Source organism: Aulostomus chinensis, chromosome 7, assembly GCF_037954235.1.
Source record: "Aulostomus chinensis isolate RoL2024-O1b breed Wild chromosome 7, RoL_Achi_v1.0, whole genome shotgun sequence".
Lineage (NCBI taxonomy): Eukaryota > Metazoa > Chordata > Actinopteri > Syngnathiformes > Aulostomidae > Aulostomus > Aulostomus chinensis.
Window position 1 is genome coordinate 28,687,729 of NC_141326.1, and position 23,318 is coordinate 28,711,046.

Genomic DNA, 23,318 nt, shown 5'->3' on the forward strand with positions numbered 1-23,318 from the left:
TCAGCACCGAGGCATCAAAGCACGCCAGAGACGAAATGTTTCTGAAGAGTGGAAAGAAGAACTCCTGGGCCTGAGGAGTTGTTGGGGTGTGTTCCTACCCTGTTGAGAACTTCAAGGTAGACAGTGTGAGCTCCTTCCACCACACACTGGTTCTTCAGGACCTTCAGTGACACGTCAGCCATGTCAGGATCTGCCACAGAGACGCCGTGCTCCCGCACACTCCTGTCTGGGAATCCACACACAGCACGGATACAAATGAACACACACATAGACAACTGCTCAGTTATCAGCCACTAATCTATTTAGTGAGAGAGGGGGGTGCAGAGTGCACGCTGACTTAATTTAGACAGATGTTAAATGCAAACAAGCTGCCCCTCTGAACCAGCTCTGCACCACCACACTGCTGGAGGACAACAAAAGGACCTGGACATTCATCGTGCTACATAATAAACAAGCAGTCATGCAGGAGTACCCATACAATACTACATACTGTGCAGGAATACTTGCATCTCCGACAAAGTACCAATGTTGCATGAACTGACAGATACAAGTGTGTTCCCTGCTGCAGTTGTAGCTGAGACTGTCCAACATGTGTCCTCCCACTGCACAGCTGCATTATCAAGGTTTTAAGATCAATTATTAGAACTGACACATACAGAGTTTCATCAGCTTTGGTTCGGAGTTGTCTTGATTGTCATGTCATGTCTTTAGTGGAGGGACAGTGAAGGGTGTCGCGTCTTTAGTGGAGGGACAGTGAAGGGTGTCGCGTCTTTAGTGGAGGGACAGTGAAGGGTGTCTCGTCTTTAGTGGAGGGACAGTGAAGGGTGTCTCGTCTTTAGTGGAGGGACAGTGAAGGGTGTCGCGTCTTTAGTGGAGGGACAGTGAAGGGTGTCGCGTCTTTAGTGGAGGGACAGTGAAGGGTGAAAGATGAAAAACCAGAGGAAATTCATCAGCATCGTGACTTACAGTGATGCTACAGCTGATTAATTAGCACTGTTCTCATGAATGAATGACACATTCATCTCATGCAGTCATTTATAACGTATATCGTGGCTGTAGAAAAGCTTTGAAAAGGGCCAGTGGTGCCCTGGTAGTGAGGCGATCTACCACGTTTCCTACAAAAGAAGGCCACTGTTTTTAGTTCCCCATGTGGCGTCCAGCTTGGGTGGACAGCTGTGCAGACACAACATGTCTGCAGGTGGGAAGTGGATATGTGCTCTGATCGCTGCACTGCTGCCTCCTGTTACATCACCCTGATGAAACTCTTCATTGTCGTGTGAAAAAATGCAACCGACAGCTACAAGTGTGAAAGGGAGAGGAAGCATGTGACTGCACGGACTTTGACCACCAAAGTCAAACAAGTTCACCCCGGGGAAAATGTGTGCCAAATTTGAGGGACCTGCTTTGAGGAGGTGAGAATAAGAGATGGATGGACAGATGACCAGAAAGCTTGATGCCTTCGTGCACAGCTGTCACAGAGGCATAAATGATTTCTGGAGAAATTATTCAAGAGGCTTGTTCAAACCTGGGCAGAGGAAGACCAGGCTGGCCCGCAGCGCCTCCAGCTGCACCTCTGGCTGGAAGTTGTGGATCTTCATGGTGCTGAGGATCTGACTCATGGCCATGTTCAGCTCATCCAGACTGGCCGTCCTTCATAAACAGTATTTGCACATTTTAAAAATAAAGACAGGACAAAGGTTGCAATAAATCCATCATTCTTTATACAAAGAAATGCTTTCCTTGACTCATTTATCTGTTGACAATACATGAATGATTGCACCCTCATGATTTTTTCTTTTATTTCTAAAATTGGCACTCAAAATAGAAGCACATAAAGATATGATAATCACTTCAAAAAAGTCACTGACAGACTTGTCTCTTTATCTGCTTCTGTGTTTTTCTGAAAAATCACCCCAGAGAAAATAGACAGCAAACTGTTTTTGTGCTCACCTTCCCCGGAAAAGAACGTTGAGCAGTTTGCAGGCGCTGATGGAAACTTCTGCAGACGTTGAATGTCGCTTCATCATCTCTACAAGGTTAACGTGGAGGCCACAGGACAGCAACAAGGTGCGCATTTTACCTGCAAGATGAGGAAAACCCCAGTCGACAACTCGCCATTTACCAACCGTCAAACATGCAAACATATTCAGGAGGGTTTTGAAGCACAGAAGAACCTGTCAGAAAGCTTATTATACACACCGAGTATCAGTCTATCAATTGTAACCATTGACACACATACTATGTGGATATTTACATCCATATGGAATCAAGAGCCAACAAAATTCAGGGCCATGCTGTATTCATTTGTGTGTATTCAGACGTAGCAACAGCCCTGAGTCCTGCTGGATACTCACTGTTACGTGTGACGAGTGTGGCGATGGCACTGGTAGCAGCCTGAAACACTCTGGGAGAGGAGGAGTGGAGCAGCATGGCCGCCATTAACTGTCGGTGAACCGGAGTCCTGAAATCACAAGCCAACAAAGTTACGTTCACCCGTGTCCTGTCTGTCCAACTTGGGGTGTCACAAAGATCAATGGGCAGATTTCCACCAAACTTTGTAGAGCCGTGTAAGTCTTTTCACTTCATCCTTGAGTCCTAATGAAAGTTTGGGTCGAAGTAAACAAAACTCCCTCGAGGCGTAATGAGACGTAATGTCATCACATACACAACAAATCATAATAGACACTAAGATGGTTAAAAATCAAAGATGGCTTTAATTTAACAATTATTCTAAGCCGATAAAAGCTGCCCTTCACAAATGTAACTGACTTTTTAAAAAAATCCTTGTGTCAATGAATGCCTCTTGAGTGTGCAACTACAGTTTGATTTTTCACGCTACTCTTGTGAGGGAGTGCTCGACAGTGTGGAGGGTCTTTATAGGATGTAGTCGCTGAGGTTCACCTCTCCTCTGGTTCCTCCTCAGAAGCACTCATTCCAGCTCCGTGCAGTAACAGGTTGTGGATGGCCCAGCTAGCAGCTTCCTGCAGGAGTAACAGAGACACTGTTTTTTTTTTGTTCTGCCTTTATTTTCTTGTTTTTACTCTTTTTTGTTTTTTACTCTTGTTTTATTGCTGCTGCTTTTTTATGCATTCTATGTATGGTGTCCTTGAGTGAAGAGAAAGGTGCCTTTTAAATAAAATGTATTATTATTATTATTATTATTATTATTATTATTATTATTATTAGAGCAGGTCTTGTGTTAGCAGGAGCTGCTGCAGAGGGCCAGAGCATGTAAGACGGACCTGAACAGCTGGTTCAGCAGCATGGAGATCCAGCGCAGTGCAGCAAGCCTCCATCCAGCCCAGGCCCATGTCCTCCACCTCCTCTCTGCCCCGGTTCTCCTCCTCCTCTCCTTCCTCCAGGCCTTGTTCTGCCACAGCTTTGTTCTGCACAAGAGTGGCAGCTGATGGAGGGAAACAATAACAGAGACTTACAAGGCTGAATCTCACACATAAGAGAGACTTCAGGTGAACTTCTGTCAGCTGAACAGTCACAACTGCCTTCATTTTTACGAAGCATCCATTTATCATCACAACAAGCGCAAATACACAGTTAAATTAGATATTTCTACTTTCAACACAGAACATAGTTGTTAAGACTAATTATTTAATCATTATTTGTAGTTCCGAGTGATTTATTTAAGAGGTTGTACTTCTGCATTTTATGTTGAAAAGCCCGTATAACTTACGGGCCTACCGATCACGGCAGTCATGTCCGAGATTTCGGCAGGAGCACATGGCCTAGTGGTTTATGACCTGTGTGGCCACCTGTGGTCATTTATAATAAAAATAAAGAAGATCAAGGATAAAGCACGAGTTGTGCCCTCAGTGTGCTTCTGTCAAGCCCTTTCGGGGGGCTGAAATTTTAAAAAGTCCCAACAGTCATAAACCAAGGCCCAGCTCTACAAATAAATCAATAGACTGGAAAACCTTGATAACCCTGAAGACTGCTTAACCACTCTGCAAGCTAACAGCCCCTAAATAACACTGTCTGCTCATCTGCTTGCTACCCAAGGGAGAAAGTCAATAAGTCCAGCAAAGGCAAGGTATTGAAACCCAAGTGGCATTAAAAAACGTCAACTTTTGGTTAACGCAAGAAAAGGTGGGTTCAGAGAGTTTGAGTTTGAAATGTGAAAAATATACTTGACAATACTTTGGTTTTTCCACTGTACTGTAATACTGAGCTGGTTTTGTTCCCTTGTATTTGTCATCTCCTTGTGTATAATATTGTAAAATACCCTTTATCTGTTGACACCATTAATATATGTAATGTGTGTGTGAGTGTGTGTCCTCACTGAGGTCAGCCAGGCAGGAGAGAGCGGCAGCCTGCAGCACGGCGTTGTCGGGGAACGTCTGACAGGCCCTCACAGCAACCCTCTGAACACCGTTCAGCACCAGGATGTTGTAGTAGCTCTCTGCAAACACACGCATGCACACGGACACACACGGATCATGTTAACTTGGTCTATGTCAGTGTGTTGGCTGGCAACAAACAATCTTATCAGAATGACTAAAATCTTGGTTCTCGTGGGGATTGGTTTCTTTGGTAAACAGTGTTATCATGACCAACTGTCAACGACTGCCAAAGTTCTCCATCGACGGCCATCAGAGTGTGAGAACATGTTAAACTGCAGAAATATGCAACCAAACATGGCTATAAGAAATTCAACACCAAACCAGGACCACCCCGGTTCAAAAGACTAAGTGACAAAGAATCAGTCATCAAACTTATCAAAGAATTTATCAAACTTCTAGTATGAATCGAATAGAATAAACTCTCCTCATTGGCATCTGAACAAAAGTGGCAGAAGAAATACTGAGTTAACCCAAACTAAACCAACTGGACAATTATGTCATTACATTAAATCAGACATGAGGAAACAAAAATACCACTCATGTCTGTTAGAGTGCACACTCTCTGGGCTGCGTCTAACCTGACGTAAACCTCCTGAACAGGCAGCAGGCCGTCTCCTGCAGCTCCTCCACCTCTGGGAAGGCGTCCATGGCTGTGATGAGGAGGCTGTAGCAGCGGCTTCCTCCCGACATCAAGATCTCCACGTTACTGCCTGGAAGAGAAAGGGTCAGGAACTCAAAGAGTAGCAGGAATCTTTCACACAACAGACAGAACATCATTAACCTGGTGAAGGAGGCAGGACGATTGTATTATACTGCATTAGTTTAATGTCATTGACTGAATAAATCTGCAGGGGGAGGGTACTTCTCAGGTTCTTTAAGTTTAAAAAAAAAATGGGAAAATGAGGAAAATGAAGAAAAACATCAGGTCAGTGAAAGTCCTTAACAAACTGAACAGTGATTTCTAACAGCCTGAAATGGCCCCATGACCAGGATGAATCATACATCTGTGAAAAACAAAGATTCAAGTGGGAAACTGTTCATGACGAGAACTCGGTCAGCTCCAATTTTCTGCTTTTCTCCTCTCAGTTCTACTTCTCATGCATACATTTCATGCACTTCTCATCTCCGGCTAATTGGAATTTCAACGCCTAGTGATATAAGTTTGTTCCAGTGAATATTCAACCTTTGTTCTATTTTTTTTTTTAAATTTCAATTTAAAAATAACCAGTCAGCTAATATGTTAGCTAATATACTTGAACTGATTCCACAAATTGTATAATAACCCTAACCACTGAAAACAAGACCTTCATGGTGGAGACGACTCGAGGAGTACAGACCTCCACTGGGGCTGAAAGTCAACGCTTCAAAAACCTGCAACTGAAAACATCACCTACGTCTGGATGTAGTTCCAAAAACGTAAGAAACATGTTCACATACGTTTGTCACACATGTTTGTGACTGACTGAATCCTCTTTGTTTCAGGGTGCACTGGAAGCATTTGCAGCTTTCTGGCTCCATCTGTACCGTGATTAAATTAACGATAGCATTTGGTTTCCCTTGGTTTAATTTTGAGCTGAAAAAATGTCCTGTTTGCTCCTCCAATCTCTGACAAAACTGTCTACACAATTGTTGTATTGTTTGTTTTTAATTTATGTAGAGTTACAGAGAGAAGTTCCCGGCAGATAATTACATTTGCTGTACTAACATTTAAAAATACCATTTCACAGAAATGCTGGACCCTAATTAACTGTTGCGCATGTGGGACACAAGTGTGCGTTTAATCAAAGAGTTGTTCTGTTCATCATCATGAGGACGAGTCTCGTGCAAATGTGGCTCTTTGCAACAACAGCAGCAATCTTGTCCCACAAACAGCTGCCCAGATGTTGCAGCAGATGCCACACATGATCTCCTGATGTGATCTTCACTCGTCCTGAGTGCTTCAGTGGTGGAACTGACACAGACTGTGAGTCGGTGGATGTTGAATGTGCTTTCTTCATGACCCGATTATGTTTGACTTGAATGTGAGACAAAAATCTGACAACATACAGAATATGAAAGCCTTTAAATTCACTCCTTAGCAAAATACCAATTCTAAAAAAAAGGTACTTAAAGCAATATTCATCCAAAAAGTGTATTTTGCAGGCTGGAAAAACAACTTTGCAACAAGAACTTTCACTTGGCAAACGTCACAACTGTCAGGCAGGACCCCCACCCCTCACCACCTCTGAAGATGGTTTGTCAGATTGGATCACAATCACATCTGATTTTGCTTTAATTAGCCATGTTAGCGAGTCAGGCATGATTATCATTAGTCTTACTAGGACCAGCCAGTGGCAGCAGCACTTTCATGGCCTGCAGCAGCATCTCCAGGCTGTCTGGGAACCTCTGTAGCGCCGCGAGGACCACAACATGGTCCTGGTTCTCCACGAACTCCACCAGGTGGTCGTCACTGACTAGACAAGAGACACAGGAGCAGAACTGGATGACAAATGTTCATGTTAACATGATACTCCAGTTGTCAGGCCTGCATGTCAGCATGCATTTTTACAAGCAGTTCAAAGTGCCTCACAACAAAAAGCGCAGCCTGTAAAAATGAAAATAAGAAAAACAGAGGAAAGAAAATAAAAACGAGGAAGATGTAATATAATAAACAGACCATAAAGCAATAGCAGTAAAATAGTGAAATTGATGCTAGATTTTACAAAATGAGCTAATTTGACTGAAAGATTAAAAAAAAAAATCACAAAATTGTAACCGAATAGATTTCAAAGCCAGAATACAAGTGATCGTAAAATAGTGAAAAGATTTTCAGACAACAATAAAAATGGTTACTATGAATTAAAAGACAAATGAATGGATTTATGATGAAATTACAGTTAAAATTTAACTGAATTAAGTAGCTAAAGAGGGATAAAAATATGATCTTATTACTGATAATAAAGAATGAGCTGTTCCACTGTTCTACCAAATCTACTACCAACACACCGACACTGTGACTGCGGAGGGTTGGAGAGTGGAGCTGCTCACCTCTCTCCAGGAGGGCCTGAAGAGCTCGACAGCCTTGGAGCTGCACTTCCTCACTGCTTGGGAAAGTTTTCATCGCCTGCACCACCAGGCCAAACACATCCTCTTCCTCCTCCAATATCAGCAGAGACATTAAATCTATAAATCAAACAAAACAACAACAAAAAAAACCTCCACATGATTCCAGTCCTGATAAAACATCCAACAAAGTAGTGGAGCGGATCACAAGTCAGTCAAAAGTGATGACTCAGTAGACACACGATCCAGCCTTAAGTCATTCATTTCTAAAACGAACATCCAATCGTCATTTCATTGGCCAGGATTTGACTCGACAAACATCTGCATTCATGATGTGATCAACAAACACAGCTACTTCTTTTTCTGGTCCTTGGCAGTGCCGCCTGAGAACAATCGAGGCAGATCACGTGATGGCTCGACCTTTCTGGCTTTACAACAGCACGCATCATAAAACGCAGGCCATCAAATACGTGAGCAGAGCCACCAGCTCGTTTAAGGACGAACAGAAATGTTGCTCCAATAAGAACATGTCATTTCAAGCTGCGTTTAGAGGGGAAACTCCCACATACCATCGACCAGCTGCGTGGAGCCGTATGATTCCACCAGGACTTACTGTACCATTTCCTTTTACAGTTTTGATTTTCTTCCTTCCTAAAAAGCTTTTACTCTCAGGTTTATTTCTCTACTGATGACACTTCTACTTCCCCAATCAAAGATCGGCTTTAGATGTAGAAGTCCTAAGAAAAAACAAAACTGTGACAACTTAACCATGACAGAAAAGATCCTCAAACTGACTCTCAACCTTCTTATTCTAAAGCTACAAGTGCAGTTTAGCATGGCTCCCATCTACTACTCATGCATTTACTGAGATGAATATGTGACAGGGATGATGCAGCGTGACCTACTTCCAGTACAAAGCATGAAACTGATGTGTCACACAGAGAGTTTATAGCTCTTGCTTACTTGCAACTGTCGCCTCGAGATGGACTTTCATAAATATAGTGCGATTAAAAATAGATAGCATTCAGTGACAAAGTAGCTTCAGAGTACTTGAGAGTGTGCGCAGCTCTGGTTTGCCAGGACTTGGATTTTTTATGAAGGATTTTCTATCTGCAATTAACTGGAATTCATTAAATATTCAAGATTTCAGACGTTTTGATGGAAAAAGCAGATTTTGTGAATGATGGCCTCGTGTCTGTGTACCTGACTGCAGCAGCAGGGCCAGGGCCCGGAGTCCAACCATGGTCACTTTGTTGTCTTTGCTGTACCGGGACAAAACCTTCAGGATGTTCCTGAGAACACATGAATTTAAACACCAAGAGTGAGAGTCCTTTTCCTTCTTTGGTGAATGCAGCAAATTGCACTCCTAACTTCTTTAAACATATGAATCATATTCTGTATTCAGGTAAATTTATAACAGTTGGGTTCATCAGTCTGCATTCCTAACGCATTTAATCTTAATTCAAGATCAACCCATTTTCCAAAGGTGACGTAAAATGAGATTAAATTTGTAGTTCCTATGAGGGCTGTGATTTATCTTTCCAAACCCTCCCTGCCAACAGCTCGTCAGCATCGTAGCAGTTTAGCTACATCTGCGCTACTGAAACATGATTTACACTTTTACATGAATTTTCTACAGGCTGCACGGTGGTGCAGTGGTCAGCACTGTGGCCTCACAGCAAGAAGGTTCCGGGTTTGAGTCCCGGCTCGGGCACGGGATCTTTCTGTGTAGAGTCTCCATGTTCTCCCTGTTCCTGCGTGGGTTCTCTCTGGTACTCCAGCTTCCTCCCACCGTCCAAAGACATCAAGAGGGGACCAGGCTGATTGATACTCTAAATTGACTGTAGGTGTGACTGGTGGTTTGTCTCTCTATGTTGGCCCTGTGATGGACTGGCGACCTGTCCAGGGTGAACCACGCCTCTCGCCTGTTGATGCTGGGATTGGCTCCAAATCTCCAATTCAAATCTGTGACTGTGACTTGATCCGAGGAAACCGGAAACTTTTTGTCCATTTATTAAAATAAACAGAGATGCATTTAAGCAACAGCACACAGAAGGTCTTGACTTACTGGTGAGGTCTGGAGAGCCGGTCCAGCATCCCAGGGTACATCTCCATCAGCTGGCACAGCAGTGACCAGCCCACCTGAGGAGAGAAGGTTCACCGTCACACACTTGGAACAAGACAGAAAATCAACACTTCTAAGTAGATAAAAGAGGAAAACCCACAGACACAGAAACCTTCTCCATGTCACCATCACGGGCCAGACATCATTTTGCATGCAAGATGCTCTTGTGACCTAGAACATAAATCACTTGACTGTTCCTAAAAGAAGCGAGCTCCAGTATCTATGACAAACAGATCCGATAGACAACTTTTTATCAGTTACGTGTTCCACTGTTAACCAGCCCGCCGGCATCCAGCTGACAGAAAACACACACAAGCACTGAACTCCCATCTGCAGACGGACACACATTTCAACCCACAAACAAACAGGACCAAAGAGGCTAAGAACCAAAATAAACTGAGCTCATAGCACTTAAACGAAATGGAGGGTATCAGAACATGATGTAACTAATGAAACCTGTATAAAAGTCCACGCTTTGTCCTCTTCTGTGCTCAGACTGTGATGCTGAAAAAAGATGAAAAAGATGTTTGCAGCTTTTTTTTTTAATTATTTTCGTAGCTAAATCCTTGGTTTGCAGATCTCCACTGATGTTCCGCCACCACTGGAGGGGGGGACAGACTGTCTGGGAAAGATCCCGCTATATATGAAGATAATCCACCCAGTTTCATGCACAAGGCTGAACTGCACTAAACAAACACAAATATAACCTGATACAACAGGTTCATGGTTCATTTACCAGAGACACCTGACTCTCACAATCTAACTTCAGGATTCAGCCTCACCTGTGATGAGTCAGGAGATGCAGTAAACGCGCTGCACCACGTGAATGTGCAGGTAATGATCTGAACCCTCGTGAGCACAGTCTCACTGGGTGGAGTTGCTGAGTGTTCACACAGACTTCTATTATCACTCAGGAGATCTGACCCAGCGACGGCGTGCTGTTCTTTCTCCTCCGAATGAGACTTGTGACACACCGCTGGGGAAAAAAAGGACACAAGCAAAGCGAGGCCGTGCAGTACCTGCTGGACTCCTCTGCTGCCGATGTAGGATGACAACGCCACCATGAGGGGGTCGTGGACATCTTTGTCTTCAAACAGCTCAGATGCTGCAAAAGAACGAAGAGATGTGGTGAGACGTGACGGGCGAGCTTTCAAAGGAGGGACGTCGACACACTCGGTTCTATTTTTAAAGGCATGTTCGAAAGGCTTTGACAACCCGGGAGCGATAACGAGGACCCTGCGGAGACGATGAGCTCCTGTCCTTCGTCTCCGACTTGTCTGCTCAAGATAGTCAAATAAACTATTCTAAATAAACTGGTTTTCCTGACAGCTACGGTTACTGATGTTCAAAATTTCATAGACAACACAAAAAACATTCAGACGATCCACCGTTCCAGGTGAAACTACCTTGTTTTAACTGATGTGACGGTAAAAAAAAAAAAAAAAAAAAACTCAACAAAATATAAAATTAAAAACAGCTTCACTTGATGTACTTGTAGATGTTGCAAACAGCAAGTTACACAAAGAAAGAGTAATGAAAAAGTTCTGAAGGATTTGATTGACAAGAGCCATGAATATAAAACGACACGTTAAGATATATATATAAAAGTAGAACAATCAGACATGCATTGGGTTTCCATCCAGAGGTGTGGTAAATTTAGGCCAAGTTTTCATAGATAAGCACAAAAGAAAATGTGAATTTCTGCACGTATAAGTGTAACTCTTCCACCTCCCCAAAGAGCAAAATCGTTTTTGATAGTTACTCAAATATTTAGAGTTTCCACTCAGGTTTTTTTTTTTTTTTCCAAGTTCAAACTGAAAACAGACATAAAAAGAGATGAGTGACAATGCACTTATTATAAGGGCCATGGAATTAGTAATATGCTGGTGATTCGCAGTGCAGAATCAAATCAAAAGCAGGTGCGATTGGATCCGGGATGTGCTCGGTCGGTCAGTGCAGTCACGGATGCGTGTGATATACTGTATATGTTTGAATATATATATAGATATATAGATATAGATATAGATATATATAGATATAAGTATCCGTTTGATGAGCATATCAACCGAGTTTTGCCCTCAAATCTTTAGATACACTGCTATAAATATGATTTATGGGTTTTTAAAAATGAACTAAGTAAAAGTTTCAAATTCACAATGCTTCAATGTGTTTTTTCCCCCCTTAGAGTATCATAATAACTTGGTTTTATACAGACAATATCGACCCCAGGCCAAATCCCCCGATATATCGACATAATAACAAAACCCAGGATCGCGCATCCCTCGGCGAGAGGTTTGAATCCTTCTGTCTTCGGGGAAGGTTCGAAACGCTTCTACCGCCACCGACAGCGTCACGATGCACACGCAGGGGCAACGTGTTCCCTACCGTAGTCGGTGTGCGCCAGGAAAAGCAGATCCTGGATGATTTGGATCAGTGTGCAAAGTTGTCTGTCCTCTTGCGGGGTCTTGAGCCTCACCAGCAGCTTCCTCAGCCTTTCCTCCAGCTCCTCTTTGCTATCCATTACCTCTGAAAAAATACAGTCTTCCACCGGACTTGAGGAGCATTGAGCTCGGTCATTACAGCCCCTCACAGACGGACAGGGTGTCCACTCAGCTTCGGCATTATTAAAACGAGAAGAAAAAATGCCGCTGTGGCTAAATATTAGCTTGTTTCATGGCAGCAGGCTACTAGCTAGCTGACGTCAGGAGAAGCTGCCACTGATACCGAGTTTCGATGACATTAGCTTCCTCGGCTAACTTTCCTCTGACAGAGAAACTGGTTCCTCTTTCTTCTTTTTGTAGTTTTAGTGAGAAATGCCAGCGGCTACACATTGACAGGCGTGTTCCTGCCTCCCCACGGCCACATCATATGACTCCGGTCACCCGAATTAAAAAAAAAAAACCAAACTTCCCGTTTGACAAGGAGGAAACTGTAAACGTACGTCGCGCGCCGGAGAGTAAACGCTCACGCTCGTCGCTAAGCACGGTAAGAAACTAACACACAAAGTAATAGTTTTGACTGTGAGTACCCCGACAAGGACTGACTAACGTTTAAAGAGCTTGCGAATGACATCAGTGCACCTCCAAACTGCCTCCCACCCCGGTGTCGGATGTCAGCCGCCGACAGATATGCCGCAGATATGTAAACTAACGGGAATTGCCCAGATACGCGCCGGACTTCCTACGAAAAATCCCCAGATTTAAGATTTGTTAGCGATCAGATCCTTTATATATGAGATTTGGCGGATTCTAAGCCACAGGCAGTTTTGTATAGAGGACGTTTTTAAATTCGGCGTACATGAAATTCACACTAAATATGGGGACCGACTGATATTGTTTTTGTTTGTTTGTTTGTTTTTAGCGCGGATGCTGATGGAAGGCAGCACCACTACCAGCTGCAGCCAATAATGAACTTTGAAAAATAAAAATAAATACACTACTAAAATCACTCCTAAAACACATTTTTGGATGGTTATTAAGTAGTCATACAGATTACACTAACTCACTCGTACGTACTAATTGATTAATTTTGAGTATTTGCTGTATTTTTATGCAATTATACACTCACCTCTTCCTCCTACCTGTACTTTATTGAATGTGTCAATGTCCGCGTTATGGGATCAGTAAAGTTTGATCCATTGAACTATCTTCTCCATCTTAAGAGTGCAGCTGCAGTATGTTTACGCTACCGAAGTGCATGTTATACTTTGCCATTAATTCATTTTTCTGTCAGTAAATAGCAACCGTTATTTTATGACCATATAACCGGGTTAATTCAGATCAGGAGACATCTGATGGGGGAAATGTTTCCGCAGCCTCACATTAGCCGTGTATCCTCGGCAATGCACAGTTGTCAGTCACCTGGCAGACAAGGTAACCAGGTAGCAGTGGGCGTCGTCCTCTTCCCCGCAGCAGTGTCATATGATCTGTGAGAATGACGCAGTACCACCAGCAGCAGAGGCCATTAAGAGGCAGCTGCTTTTTTTAGTCGTTTTTTTGTTTTTGCTGGAGCTTTTATGACTGAACTTTGAATTACAGGTTGAGCTTCTGTGACGTGCTTTGTTTGTTTTTTTTTGCTGTCTCAGTTAAATAGCACATCCGCAATCAAACTGACGCCAAACACAGGTGAAACTTTCCGGGTAGGAGAATTGAAATGCTCCCCCCCCCCCCCCCCGCTTCCCAGTTGCTCTTTTTTTTACGTCACCGCTCGCGAGGCAGTTATTGACATCCCGTAACTATGATGGCGCAGGGAGAAGGACGACTCCGCATTCCAGATGTAAACAGTCGTCAGAAGTGAGGCAGGTTTTTTTTTTTTGGAAGTATTTCTGTTTGTTAAGGAACTAAAATGAGCTGTCCAGACCGAGCCGGAGCCTGTGCTGACATGTTAGCATGTAAAGCTAGCTGCTCGAGGGGTTCGGGTTAACTTTTCCATGTCAGTTCTGATCCGGGTTGGCTTATTCCGCCCAGTTGGCGTCGTGTTCAAGTAGATGTCGCAGATCTCATGTGTCACCGGCCTTGAAGCTAAAGCCTCCTGGTTAGCTTAACCCACGCGTCTCCTCTATGTCCACCAGCCATGATGAGTACAGCTTGAAGAACATGAGCAACCTCATCGGCAGCAGGAGACTTAAAGCAGCGGACGACGATGGAGAGCGGAGTCTCATTGATGCTGCCACCAACAGGGACACCCTGGACCGGGATGTCTCCAAGCCGGGGTTTGTCTACCTGCTGGCGTTTTTCTCAGCCCTGGGAGGCTTTCTGTTTGGGTATGACACCGGGGTGGTGTCTGGTGCCATGCTGCTCCTGAAGAGGGAGATGAACCTGGACACTCTGTGGCAGGAGGTCCTGGTCTCCAGCACGGTGGGGGCAGCAGCACTCTCCAGCTTGAGCGGGGGCTTCCTCAACGGGACGCTGGGGCGGAAGGTCTGCATCCTTTTGGCCAGTTTTATTTTCAGCGTTGGGGGCTTCATCCTGAGCTTTGCCCCTGACAAGGTGGTCCTTCTCATGGGCAGAGTTACAGTCGGTTTGGGGATAGGTGAGTCGGTGCACTGACTATAATAATACAAGTAAAAATGAGAGTGCGTGATACCTGGCAAGCAGGATTTTTTTTCTTGCTATTTTCCAATAAGATGATATTTTTTCAACTGATGTGGCCAATATTAAATATATGTATCATCTGCACAATAAATGTGATATATTTTGTACGTACAAAAACACAATTAAACACTGTGAATCTGAAAAAGTATAATTTTCCCCAAAACATTTAGAAAGCCCATAAATCACATACTTGAAACAAAGTCTGAGAATGTTTTTTGGACATTTCTTGAATATTTGATCTAAACTCTGTTGCCTCAATCAATGTTTTTTTTAAAGAAAGTTTTCAGAGAATATTATCCTACAATTCAGAAGAACATTTTGGAAACAAATTTAAATCTTGCTGTTGAAAACAGTACCAGAACATTGTTTGTAGTATTCTCAGAACAAAACATTTCTAGGTGTGAAAAAAATGGCTTGAGCAAAACTGGATTTGCATCATACGCAGATTGCACTGCAGGAGTTTATTGGATTTTGAGATGAGTAGTAATGTTATAAATTGTGACATCTTGACATTAATATGCAATTATATGTGTGTGAATTCATGTTGTGTCCATGCTTCCACAAATAATATAAAATATTAAACAGAAATGAGAATTTTGGAAACCAAAATTAGACCTGTGACTGTCTAATCGTTCGTTATGAATTATAATGTAACTTTTTCCTGTAAGCTCAACCTGACTGCATATGTTCTAGTAGTATTTGTTAAATGAATTCCAGTTTTACAAGGTACAGAGATTAAAGGACTTTTTTTTTCTTTCAAGCAATGGTTGCATGTCAATCATGAGTTATAATAATCTTAATTAAACACAATTCTCAGAGCTTTCCCCCCAACTAACAGCCTGTAATCTTGCCATCAGGAATCGCCTCTATGACTGTTCCCGTGTACATCGCCGAAGTTTCCCCGCCTCACCTGAGAGGCCAGCTCGTCACCATTAACTCCCTCTTCATCACTGGTGGCCAGTTCATCGCCAGTGTGGTAGATGGAGCCTTCAGCTACATGGGCCACGACGGCTGGAGGTACCAATCAACATCTTCACCATCGTGAATAACAACAGACGCTCGTCATGGCGGCCCCTCTGTGATTTGTTTGTCTCTTCTTGTTCTCTGTTCAGTTCAGTAAAGTTACGTTTGACACCATGAGATATAGATTGCTCCCACAACTTCATCAAAATCGTATCTGGTTCATGTGATTTGTATGTTGACCAAAGCTGAAAGATGCTGTAAATGCTTGAAAAAGCATTTAAAACCCTGCTTGAAGCCTAATTTCATATTTTTCTGGCAATTTGGAGTGTTTATTTCTGAAAACCACTGTACAACACTGTGGGAAGAGATGTCTGAGTTATGTGGAAGGTCTGTAAATGGTGCCAGCTTGACATCTCCAGCCCACCACAGAGCACTGAGAAGTAGGTTTTTCAAAAGCAAATGTTTCCAGGACAGGCGTCAACTCTTCAACGATCTCATGTGAGCCAGGGATGCTTGTTTGAATTGTTGATAGCTGCAGTTTCCAGGACAAGTAAACAAGAGGCAACAAATAGATTGCGTCTTACAGAATTGTCCTCAAAAACAAAAACAACCCAACACCGCAGAATCTTGGCTTCACGTCGTAGTTTTCTGCTGCAGCTTGTAATTCTGGAGGGCTGTCAGGGAGTGGTCCACTATGCAGTTGGAGAACTGTAACATCTCCTGTTTCTTTTCCTGTAGGTACATGCTGGGTCTCTCCGTTCTTCCCGCTGCCTTGCAGTTTGTGGGCTTCTTCTTCCTGCCAGAGAGCCCTCGCTGGCTTCTCCAAAAGGGCCAAAGCCAACAGGCCCGTCAGGTTCTCTGCCGCATCAGAGGAGGCCAAGATGTGGACGAGGAGTACGACACCATCAAAGCCAGCATCGAAGAAGAGGAGAAAGCGGCGGGTGGAGGTGAAGAGTGATAGAGTTCCGTTTACAAGACAGCGAGTGAAAGATAAACGTACATTTGCAATGGTGCAGGATGATGTGAGGATAATTCTGTTTGTTCTTTAGGGGGTCTGGTCATTCTGCGCATCCTCAGGCACGGTCCCACCCGCAGAGCTCTGATTGTTGGGTGTGGTCTCCAGATGTTTCAGCAGCTGTCGGGGATAAACACTGTCATGTAGGTCATCTGGTTTTCGTAGCTTCCACTGTTGTACAGTGTGTTTGATGACTTGTTTAACCTGAAGAGCTTGTCCTGCCACCGTTACAGGGCTCTGTGGGGGGTTGAAATGTCAATCACTGAGCTTGTTGTTTACCTACGTGCAGGTACTACAGTGCAACCATTCTGCAGATGGCTGGGGTACGAGATGATAAACAGGCCATTTGGTTGGCGGCTGCAACGTCGGCTACTAACTTTGTGTTCACCTTGGTTGGCGTGTGGCTTGTGGAGAGAGTTGGCCGCAGGAAGCTGACACTGGGCAGCCTCATAGGTGAAAGGTTTTACCGCTGCTCTTCTTATTGCCTTCTGTTTGACTGCAAGATTATGCAAAAAACACTCGGTTAATAATCATGAAATTTGGTTGGGGGGTCAAACAGGAAGAACCCATTAAGTTTTGAAGCAGATCTGGACATTCAAAGTCTCTCTCTCGGTTTTAGTTAGAGACCACCCATGATCTGTGCAAGCCTTAGTTTTTATAGACAACAATATTGTGTGTATTTGAAGTATTATTCAGAGTGTGTATTGTCCCTGATTCAGGTACTGCTCTGAGTCTGGCTTTGTTGGCAGTTGGCTTCTTGCTTTCAGCCCAGAACTCTCCGCCCATTACCCTGCACCCAGTCGACCCTCAGAACTCAACCTGCAGATCATATGGGTAAAAAACCAGAGCTGCTACTTCTGCAGTCTCTTATTTCATTCTTCCCTTTGTCACGTTCATCTATAGTTTGTTAGGATGGTTACCCATGATAGAGGCAACCAGACGATGAACAGATTTGAATGCAGAACTCTAAGATCCCTGTGACCTTTTAGCCGTAACTAAAGAATTAATTCAGGCATTTATCATTCTTGGTTTCGTATCCAAAAGCTCAGCATGACTCAGCTCTTCCCACCATCATTGGCAGCAGACAGCAATTCAAGTTCTTACTCTGACAGGCTTCTGGTGCACGTTGGCCGTGTGAATTCTCTGGTGCAACCTCCTTTCAGTGGTTTTATTAATTATTCTTTAATGTTGTGAATATTAACAATGATTTTAGTTAGTCTGAGGTGAAAGTGTCTCTGTTATTTGCCTCTGAATGGGAGGAAGAGAGGCACAGAAACCTCTGGACCTGACGGGTGTGTTTGCCCCGAGCACCAGTAACAACACACACGTTTGAGAGGACACAGTGTCTGCACATGAGAGTCGTTACTTTTCTGAAGGTTCCACTGAATGAAAATATGCATTTAAGTTTATTATTCACTTGCATGCAATGGTTTGACCAAAGATTCTGAAGCATGGTTGCAGCTCTTGCTGTGAGTAATCACCCAGTGGTACGTGTGTGTGTGTGTGTGTGTATGAGAGAGAGAGAGAGAGACTGCTGCTCGGGAAGAGTGAGAGCAGCCGTGTAAGACGTTTCACTTTCGTCTTTGCTCATCAGGTCCTGCGAACGCTGCATGTTGGATCCAAATTGTGGATTCTGTTACCGTGAAAACAGCTCTGGAGTGTACAACTCCTCCTGCCTCCCTGTCAATCAAGAGTCCACCGATCACTCAGCCTGGGGACAGTCAGTCACTGGTTTTCTCTGTTGTCTGAGAACAGTAGGACAAGTACACTAGCTAGTTCACGTTACTAGTATTACCTCAACTCATCAGCCTTTTTGATATGTTCTCACAATCGAAGCACTTGGTTCTCCCTCAAAGACTTCCTCCTAGTTTTAGCTTCTTTCTTTCTTCTGTTGTTTCTAGGTGTTCTAACCTGACGGAGGCAACAGCCAGCTCACTCTGGGCCTACAACTACTGCCCCACGTCCTACTCCTGGATCGTCCTCATGGGACTCATCCTCTACCTTGCTTTTTTTGCTCCAGGTTTGAAATGGTTTCTTTTTTGTGTTTGTTTCATTTCATTTCCATGCTTTTCATTACAAATGATAGACTTTACTGCAATTTACATGTTTAGAAGAACTGTCTGTTATTGCTGTGATGATAACAGCATTTTTAGGGCTCATATGGTCATGAAAAACATTGAACAGTCGTGGAATTTTGAAAATGGCAATTCCCAGGCCTGGAAGTTGGGGGGGCAGACATTTTTGGAAAAGCAATGGCCATTTGCTGCAAAAATACCTGCGTACTAGAATAAACGGTGTGTAGTTCAGTTAAGACCAACTAGGAAGAATCAGTTTTGGGTGTTTTGATTTGATGCTTATCAGCCTAGTAAACTCTGACATGGATTTGTCTGTTTATTAATTTTTCATGCGTTACACAGATATTTCAGAGAATTTGTGATCATTAAAAATGTTCCTCAAATGTGTTAAAACTCCTGGAAATAGTCTGTAAAAATGTGAAATGAACTCAGAATTATACAGCGATTAAATACACTAACATCTGATGCCAAAGAGAGTTAACGTTCTGTTTGTCGGTCCACGTGTCAGGAATGGGCCCGATGCCATGGACAGTGAACTCAGAGATCTACCCTCTGTGGGCGCGCAGCACTGGCAACGCCTACTCAGCTGGGGTCAACTGGATCTTCAATGTGCTGGTGTCGCTGACCTTCCTGCACGTCGCAGAGTTTCTGACCTACTATGGTAAGAGCCCATCAGGAAGCCAGATCACGATGAATGAATACTGATGAGATTGAGCCCTGAGTGTCCAACCTCTCCTCCAGGAGCGTTCTTCATGTACACTGGCCTCGTGTTGTTGGCTCTCCTTTTTGTCTATGGCTGCCTCCCGGAGACCCAGGGTCTGCAGCTGGAAGACATGGAGAACCTGTTCACTGGGCAGCTTTGCTCCTGTGGAGCCTCCTCACCCACCCACCATCGCCACGTCCATTACATCCGGGTAAAAGGCAGCAACCACCTGCCCTCTGACAACGATGCGTCCGATGTAGAGTAGTCTGGGAGAGTCTGTCCTCCTCACTCTGTCTTTTTGGGTTTTCTGTCTTTTTTGTTTGAGGATTGGGGAGACTAGTGAAGCTGTCGCCCCCTGGTGGCTGTGGGCAAGAATGAGCAAGGCTTGTGTTTGCCAGTGACAGATTACATCTTCCACTCGCTCAGACAACTCTTTCATCAATGATTGTTTTCTGCATCTTTCACATGGGAGTTGATCTGATTTTCACATTTCTCTGTCGTGAATTCCTCTCATTCCCCATCATCCCCTGTGTCATCAATGTGTCAACACGGGCATGAACAGGACTCGCCTGCGTGGTCCTTATTTGACCTGGGTTGCTGGGATATTCTGTATTGTTGGAAAACAAAACGATTATGGTACTCTTTCAGTGAAAGTCTGTTGAACAAACTGCAGTTTAATGTAAGTTGAATTTTGGGCGAAGGTTTGTCTTGTCCCATGAAAGCATTTTAGAAACAAAGTGATTTCAGGGTGGCTCCCGACTTGCCTTTTCCTCAGCCTTTTTTTTTATAAAATCAAGACAATTACAGTTCCAGTGAAAGAATATTTTGCCTGTTGTATGTGGGACCATCTATCTTTTATTGTCAGCTATAATGATCTGTTCTTTCTATGGCAATATGAGAGGAAAGGGATCAACACTGTAGAAAATTTACATTTCTGACTTGTATTCATTTTGTAGTTGGTGAGAATCTTTCTTAACACATTCCTGTCAAAAATGAATCACGGGCTGGGCTTTATTTTGGGTGGTGGTTGTTTGCTGCTATTGTCTGTACAATGGGGGAGTTTGCACTTTAAATACCAAAGAGGTGTCTTTTGTTTTTCCTGACGAGAAAGGTTTTTGTATACCAGAATGCTGGAACTTGTCACAAAAATTTGAAATTGTTTTTTAGCAAGGTCCAGAACTCCAACCGGCACGCTACGGAGCCGTGGGGTCAGACAATGCCATAGCCCTTATAACTGTAAGTATTGACTTAAAGGTACAATTTGGAAAAATTCCAAACAAGCAAGAGCTGGTCCGTCCCCATCAGGAGATAACACTACCTCAAGAGACGATAGTGAACTGCAATGGAACCAAGCTCCCCAAATCTGACGTCTCCAGAGCTCTTACCCTTATTGTTCAAATTCAAAAACACTTTATTTGTTTATTTGCAATTTAAAAGGCATAGTGAACAGCATTGGACAAAACAACAACAACATAACATACAACAACAACAAAAAAACATACAGTATAAAAGTGTTGTAGCTGCTGTCCATGAGAGTGTTTTGTGCGTATGCGTTCAGTCAGTGGCAGTTGGGACAGGGTGGGGTCATTGTTCAAGAGCTGGACTGCTCTGGGGACAAAGGTGACTCTCCTCCTCTGCGCTGTTGTGTGTGAGCAAAAGCCAGAAATAACATCTGCGGTTTACACTGCCTTAAGATTTTCAAACGTCTTTGTTCTACGGCATAAAATATGCCAGTCAATACTACACACGTGAATTTTGGAGCATTTATTGTCTGAAAACGGCGGACGCTAACGTGCGAGCCAGTTGCGGTGACGCTGAAGTTGTGTCTGCGTTGTAGCTCCTTCATAGCCTAACATTAGCTTCGTCCTGCTAAACCGCATTAACTCTGAAAAAAATCACACACATGTTCATTTGTGGAGGTTTTATTGTTGAGCAAAACGTGAAGGAGTTTATTTTCTGCAATAATTAAAAATCCAGTGGAAAAAATGCCACTAGCATAGTGGTTGGGGTTACCCTTAGCAATGCTAAGGTACAAGTTGGCCTACAAAACGCGTCACTCCCGCGTGACGCTATAGGGAGTTATTTTAGCACGAAGAATTAGCAGCCCACATCGGCCAACCCGCAGACCGGCGACCACCTTTTTCTCTAAGTTGCTACGTGAAGGTTGTGACTGTAGGTGATTTCATCCTTTAGCTCGTGCTAAGGAAGTTAGCATTTCTTAACTTGTTCAACCCTCAAGTGATATACTGCCTCCTATAGGTTTGGAGTGTGGAATATGAGGCGCTTGCTTGTTTGGATTTTTACCTGCAGTTTCAGTGTTTTTCCTGACCGTCCGCATTATTAGATAAAACCTAGCAGAGGCACATGGGCGAAGGAAGAACCCGTTCTATTTTTTTGAAGCAAATCTGTTTAAAGACAGCTTTGTTTTTTTATTCGCATGAACCGTGGCTGAGGTCCGTGCTCTCCAAGTGCACTTTTACTTACAAATTGTACCTTTTTAAGATACTTAACATGTTGGTAAATGTTGTCATGCTAATAAATGTTTCTTAATGTTAAATATTTCTTTGTTTTCACAGCACAGATAACGGTGACCAAGTAAAACAGAACAACTTTTGTACGAAACACATTCTGAACTGAACAACCTGTTCCCATTGACCTGCACAATTAAAAGTTCTTTATTGCATGTATTCATTTCTTTTCACTCAACCAGCTCTGTGTAACTGGTTTTCTTTTATAATATATATTTTTTAAATAAAAGAACATGTTCATTACAGTAACGAGGAATAACGTAGTCACTGTGCCTAGCAGGAAGCAGTAAAGAGGGGACATTTACTCAGACTGATTGTATCTGTAACTTTAAGGTTCTGGCGAGTTCTACATTTTTTGCTGGCGACATGGAAGCCACTTCTGTCCTGATGTCAGATCGCATTCAGATTTGTCTGAACTCGGAACACAGCCCTTACTTTCAACAAGTATCTCTGTAAATTCAGAGCGCAAACACGTCCTTCTGTCTGGGATCAGATCACCAGAAATCAGCCGTGTTGCCTGAACCTTCAACTCCGCGCCGCCTGTCATCCATCTTTCTCCTCTGTCTTCCCACATGTTGCATCGTGGTTTTCAGCCACCAGGTGGCGCTACAAGTTCACTCAAGTGGGCAATCAACAAGCCGCATTTGCAGGGCCTCCGCCGCGAAGGTTACACAAAAGTGCAAGTATTTATTCCAGTGAGCACAAGAAGAGTCCACTGTAGCTGTGAGTCATATTGAGAACTAAATACCGACTATTTTAATTCATATTACAGACATGACCTCATCCTTCCATGTTTTATGTCTTGTACGTACTTGTGTGTACTGTTTTTTATGTTGATTTGCAATAAAGAAAATATCTTGACACTTCACCTATTTGATTAAGACTTCTATACTTTGGTTTTTTTTTTTGCCAAAACACTGGGAGCAATTTTATAATTTTGTGTTACACAAGAACACATACAGACAATATGCACTTATCCATATTTTTAAGAGGAGAAAAGTGTACACGGCTCGCAAAACTTAAAGTAACACTTTGAAAACATTAGATGTCCATGGGGGGGTGAAAACGCTCAACCTGCAGAAGACACCCCAAAAATCAAAGTGAAAAAAATGTCCACTTTGCTGATTGCTGCCCCCCAAATGCACCTGTTGTTGATTTCATGAACACAAAGCAGCTGAACCTGATCAACAACCCCCTCTGCTACTGAACTGACCGGGACAGAGGTTTAACTGACTTGAAGCTGCACTCTGATTAAAAATCCATAATCAATAATCTAGTTTTAGTCTTAGTCTTTTAGTTTGTTTTCAAACCAGGAAGGTTCAATTAGTTAATATCAAACATTACAGAAGTAATCATCGATGTCTGTGGTTTAAAATATCACACCTGCCGAACAAAAACTTCATATTTGTGCACAACCAA

General features: G+C 43.2%; 2 protein-coding genes across 14 annotated transcripts in view; one reads left to right on the top strand and one right to left on the bottom strand.

Annotated features, from left to right (window-relative positions):
• lrrk2 (leucine-rich repeat kinase 2) overlaps positions 1-12,555 on the bottom strand; it is a 31,691-nt gene extending 19,136 nt beyond the window's left edge. For 2 of the 3 annotated variants that reach the window (XM_086209722.1, XM_086209721.1), the window contains exons 1-14: positions 11,908-12,555; positions 10,542-10,627; positions 9,466-9,539; positions 8,601-8,689; positions 7,383-7,517; positions 6,674-6,808; positions 4,934-5,065; positions 4,295-4,414; positions 3,243-3,403; positions 2,902-2,981; positions 2,355-2,461; positions 1,951-2,080; positions 1,526-1,650; positions 99-226 (exon numbers count right to left, since the gene is read on the bottom strand). In XM_086209722.1, the coding sequence (XP_086065848.1) occupies positions 99-226; positions 1,526-1,650; positions 1,951-2,080; positions 2,355-2,461; positions 2,902-2,981; positions 3,243-3,403; positions 4,295-4,414; positions 4,934-5,065; positions 6,674-6,808; positions 7,383-7,517; positions 8,601-8,689; positions 9,466-9,539; positions 10,542-10,627; positions 11,908-12,043 (1,638 nt within the window). In that variant the 5' untranslated portion in view covers positions 12,044-12,555. Of the gene's footprint in view, positions 1-98; positions 227-1,525; positions 1,651-1,950; positions 2,081-2,354; positions 2,462-2,901; positions 2,982-3,242; positions 3,404-4,294; positions 4,415-4,933; positions 5,066-6,673; positions 6,809-7,382; positions 7,518-8,600; positions 8,690-9,465; positions 9,540-9,622; positions 9,951-10,541; positions 10,628-11,907 lie in introns of those variants that run through there. The other variant, XM_086209723.1, reaches the window with a different exon arrangement.
• LOC147259377 (proton myo-inositol cotransporter-like) lies at positions 12,240-22,746 on the top strand. Of its 11 annotated transcripts, XM_086209729.1 has the most exons (13): positions 13,696-13,814; positions 14,093-14,553; positions 15,473-15,632; positions 16,317-16,525; positions 16,628-16,736; positions 16,883-17,046; positions 17,313-17,427; positions 18,188-18,313; positions 18,495-18,613; positions 19,177-19,329; positions 19,410-19,582; positions 20,539-20,607; positions 21,948-22,746. In XM_086209729.1, the coding sequence occupies exons 1-13, from the start codon at positions 13,759-13,761 to the stop codon at positions 21,954-21,956; spliced, it is 1,923 nt and encodes a 640-aa protein (XP_086065855.1). In that variant the 5' UTR covers positions 13,696-13,758; the 3' UTR covers positions 21,957-22,746. The 11 variants fall into 11 exon arrangements, 10 of the variants coding, with proteins under 10 accessions (XP_086065853.1, XP_086065859.1, XP_086065854.1 ...); XM_086209727.1 differs by lacking the exon at positions 13,696-13,814 and adding an exon at positions 12,240-12,507 and having other exon boundaries at positions 20,539-22,741; XM_086209733.1 differs by lacking the exon at positions 13,696-13,814 and adding an exon at positions 12,251-12,507 and having other exon boundaries at positions 14,093-14,233; positions 20,539-22,741.
• The last annotated feature ends 572 nt before the right edge of the window (positions 22,747-23,318 follow it).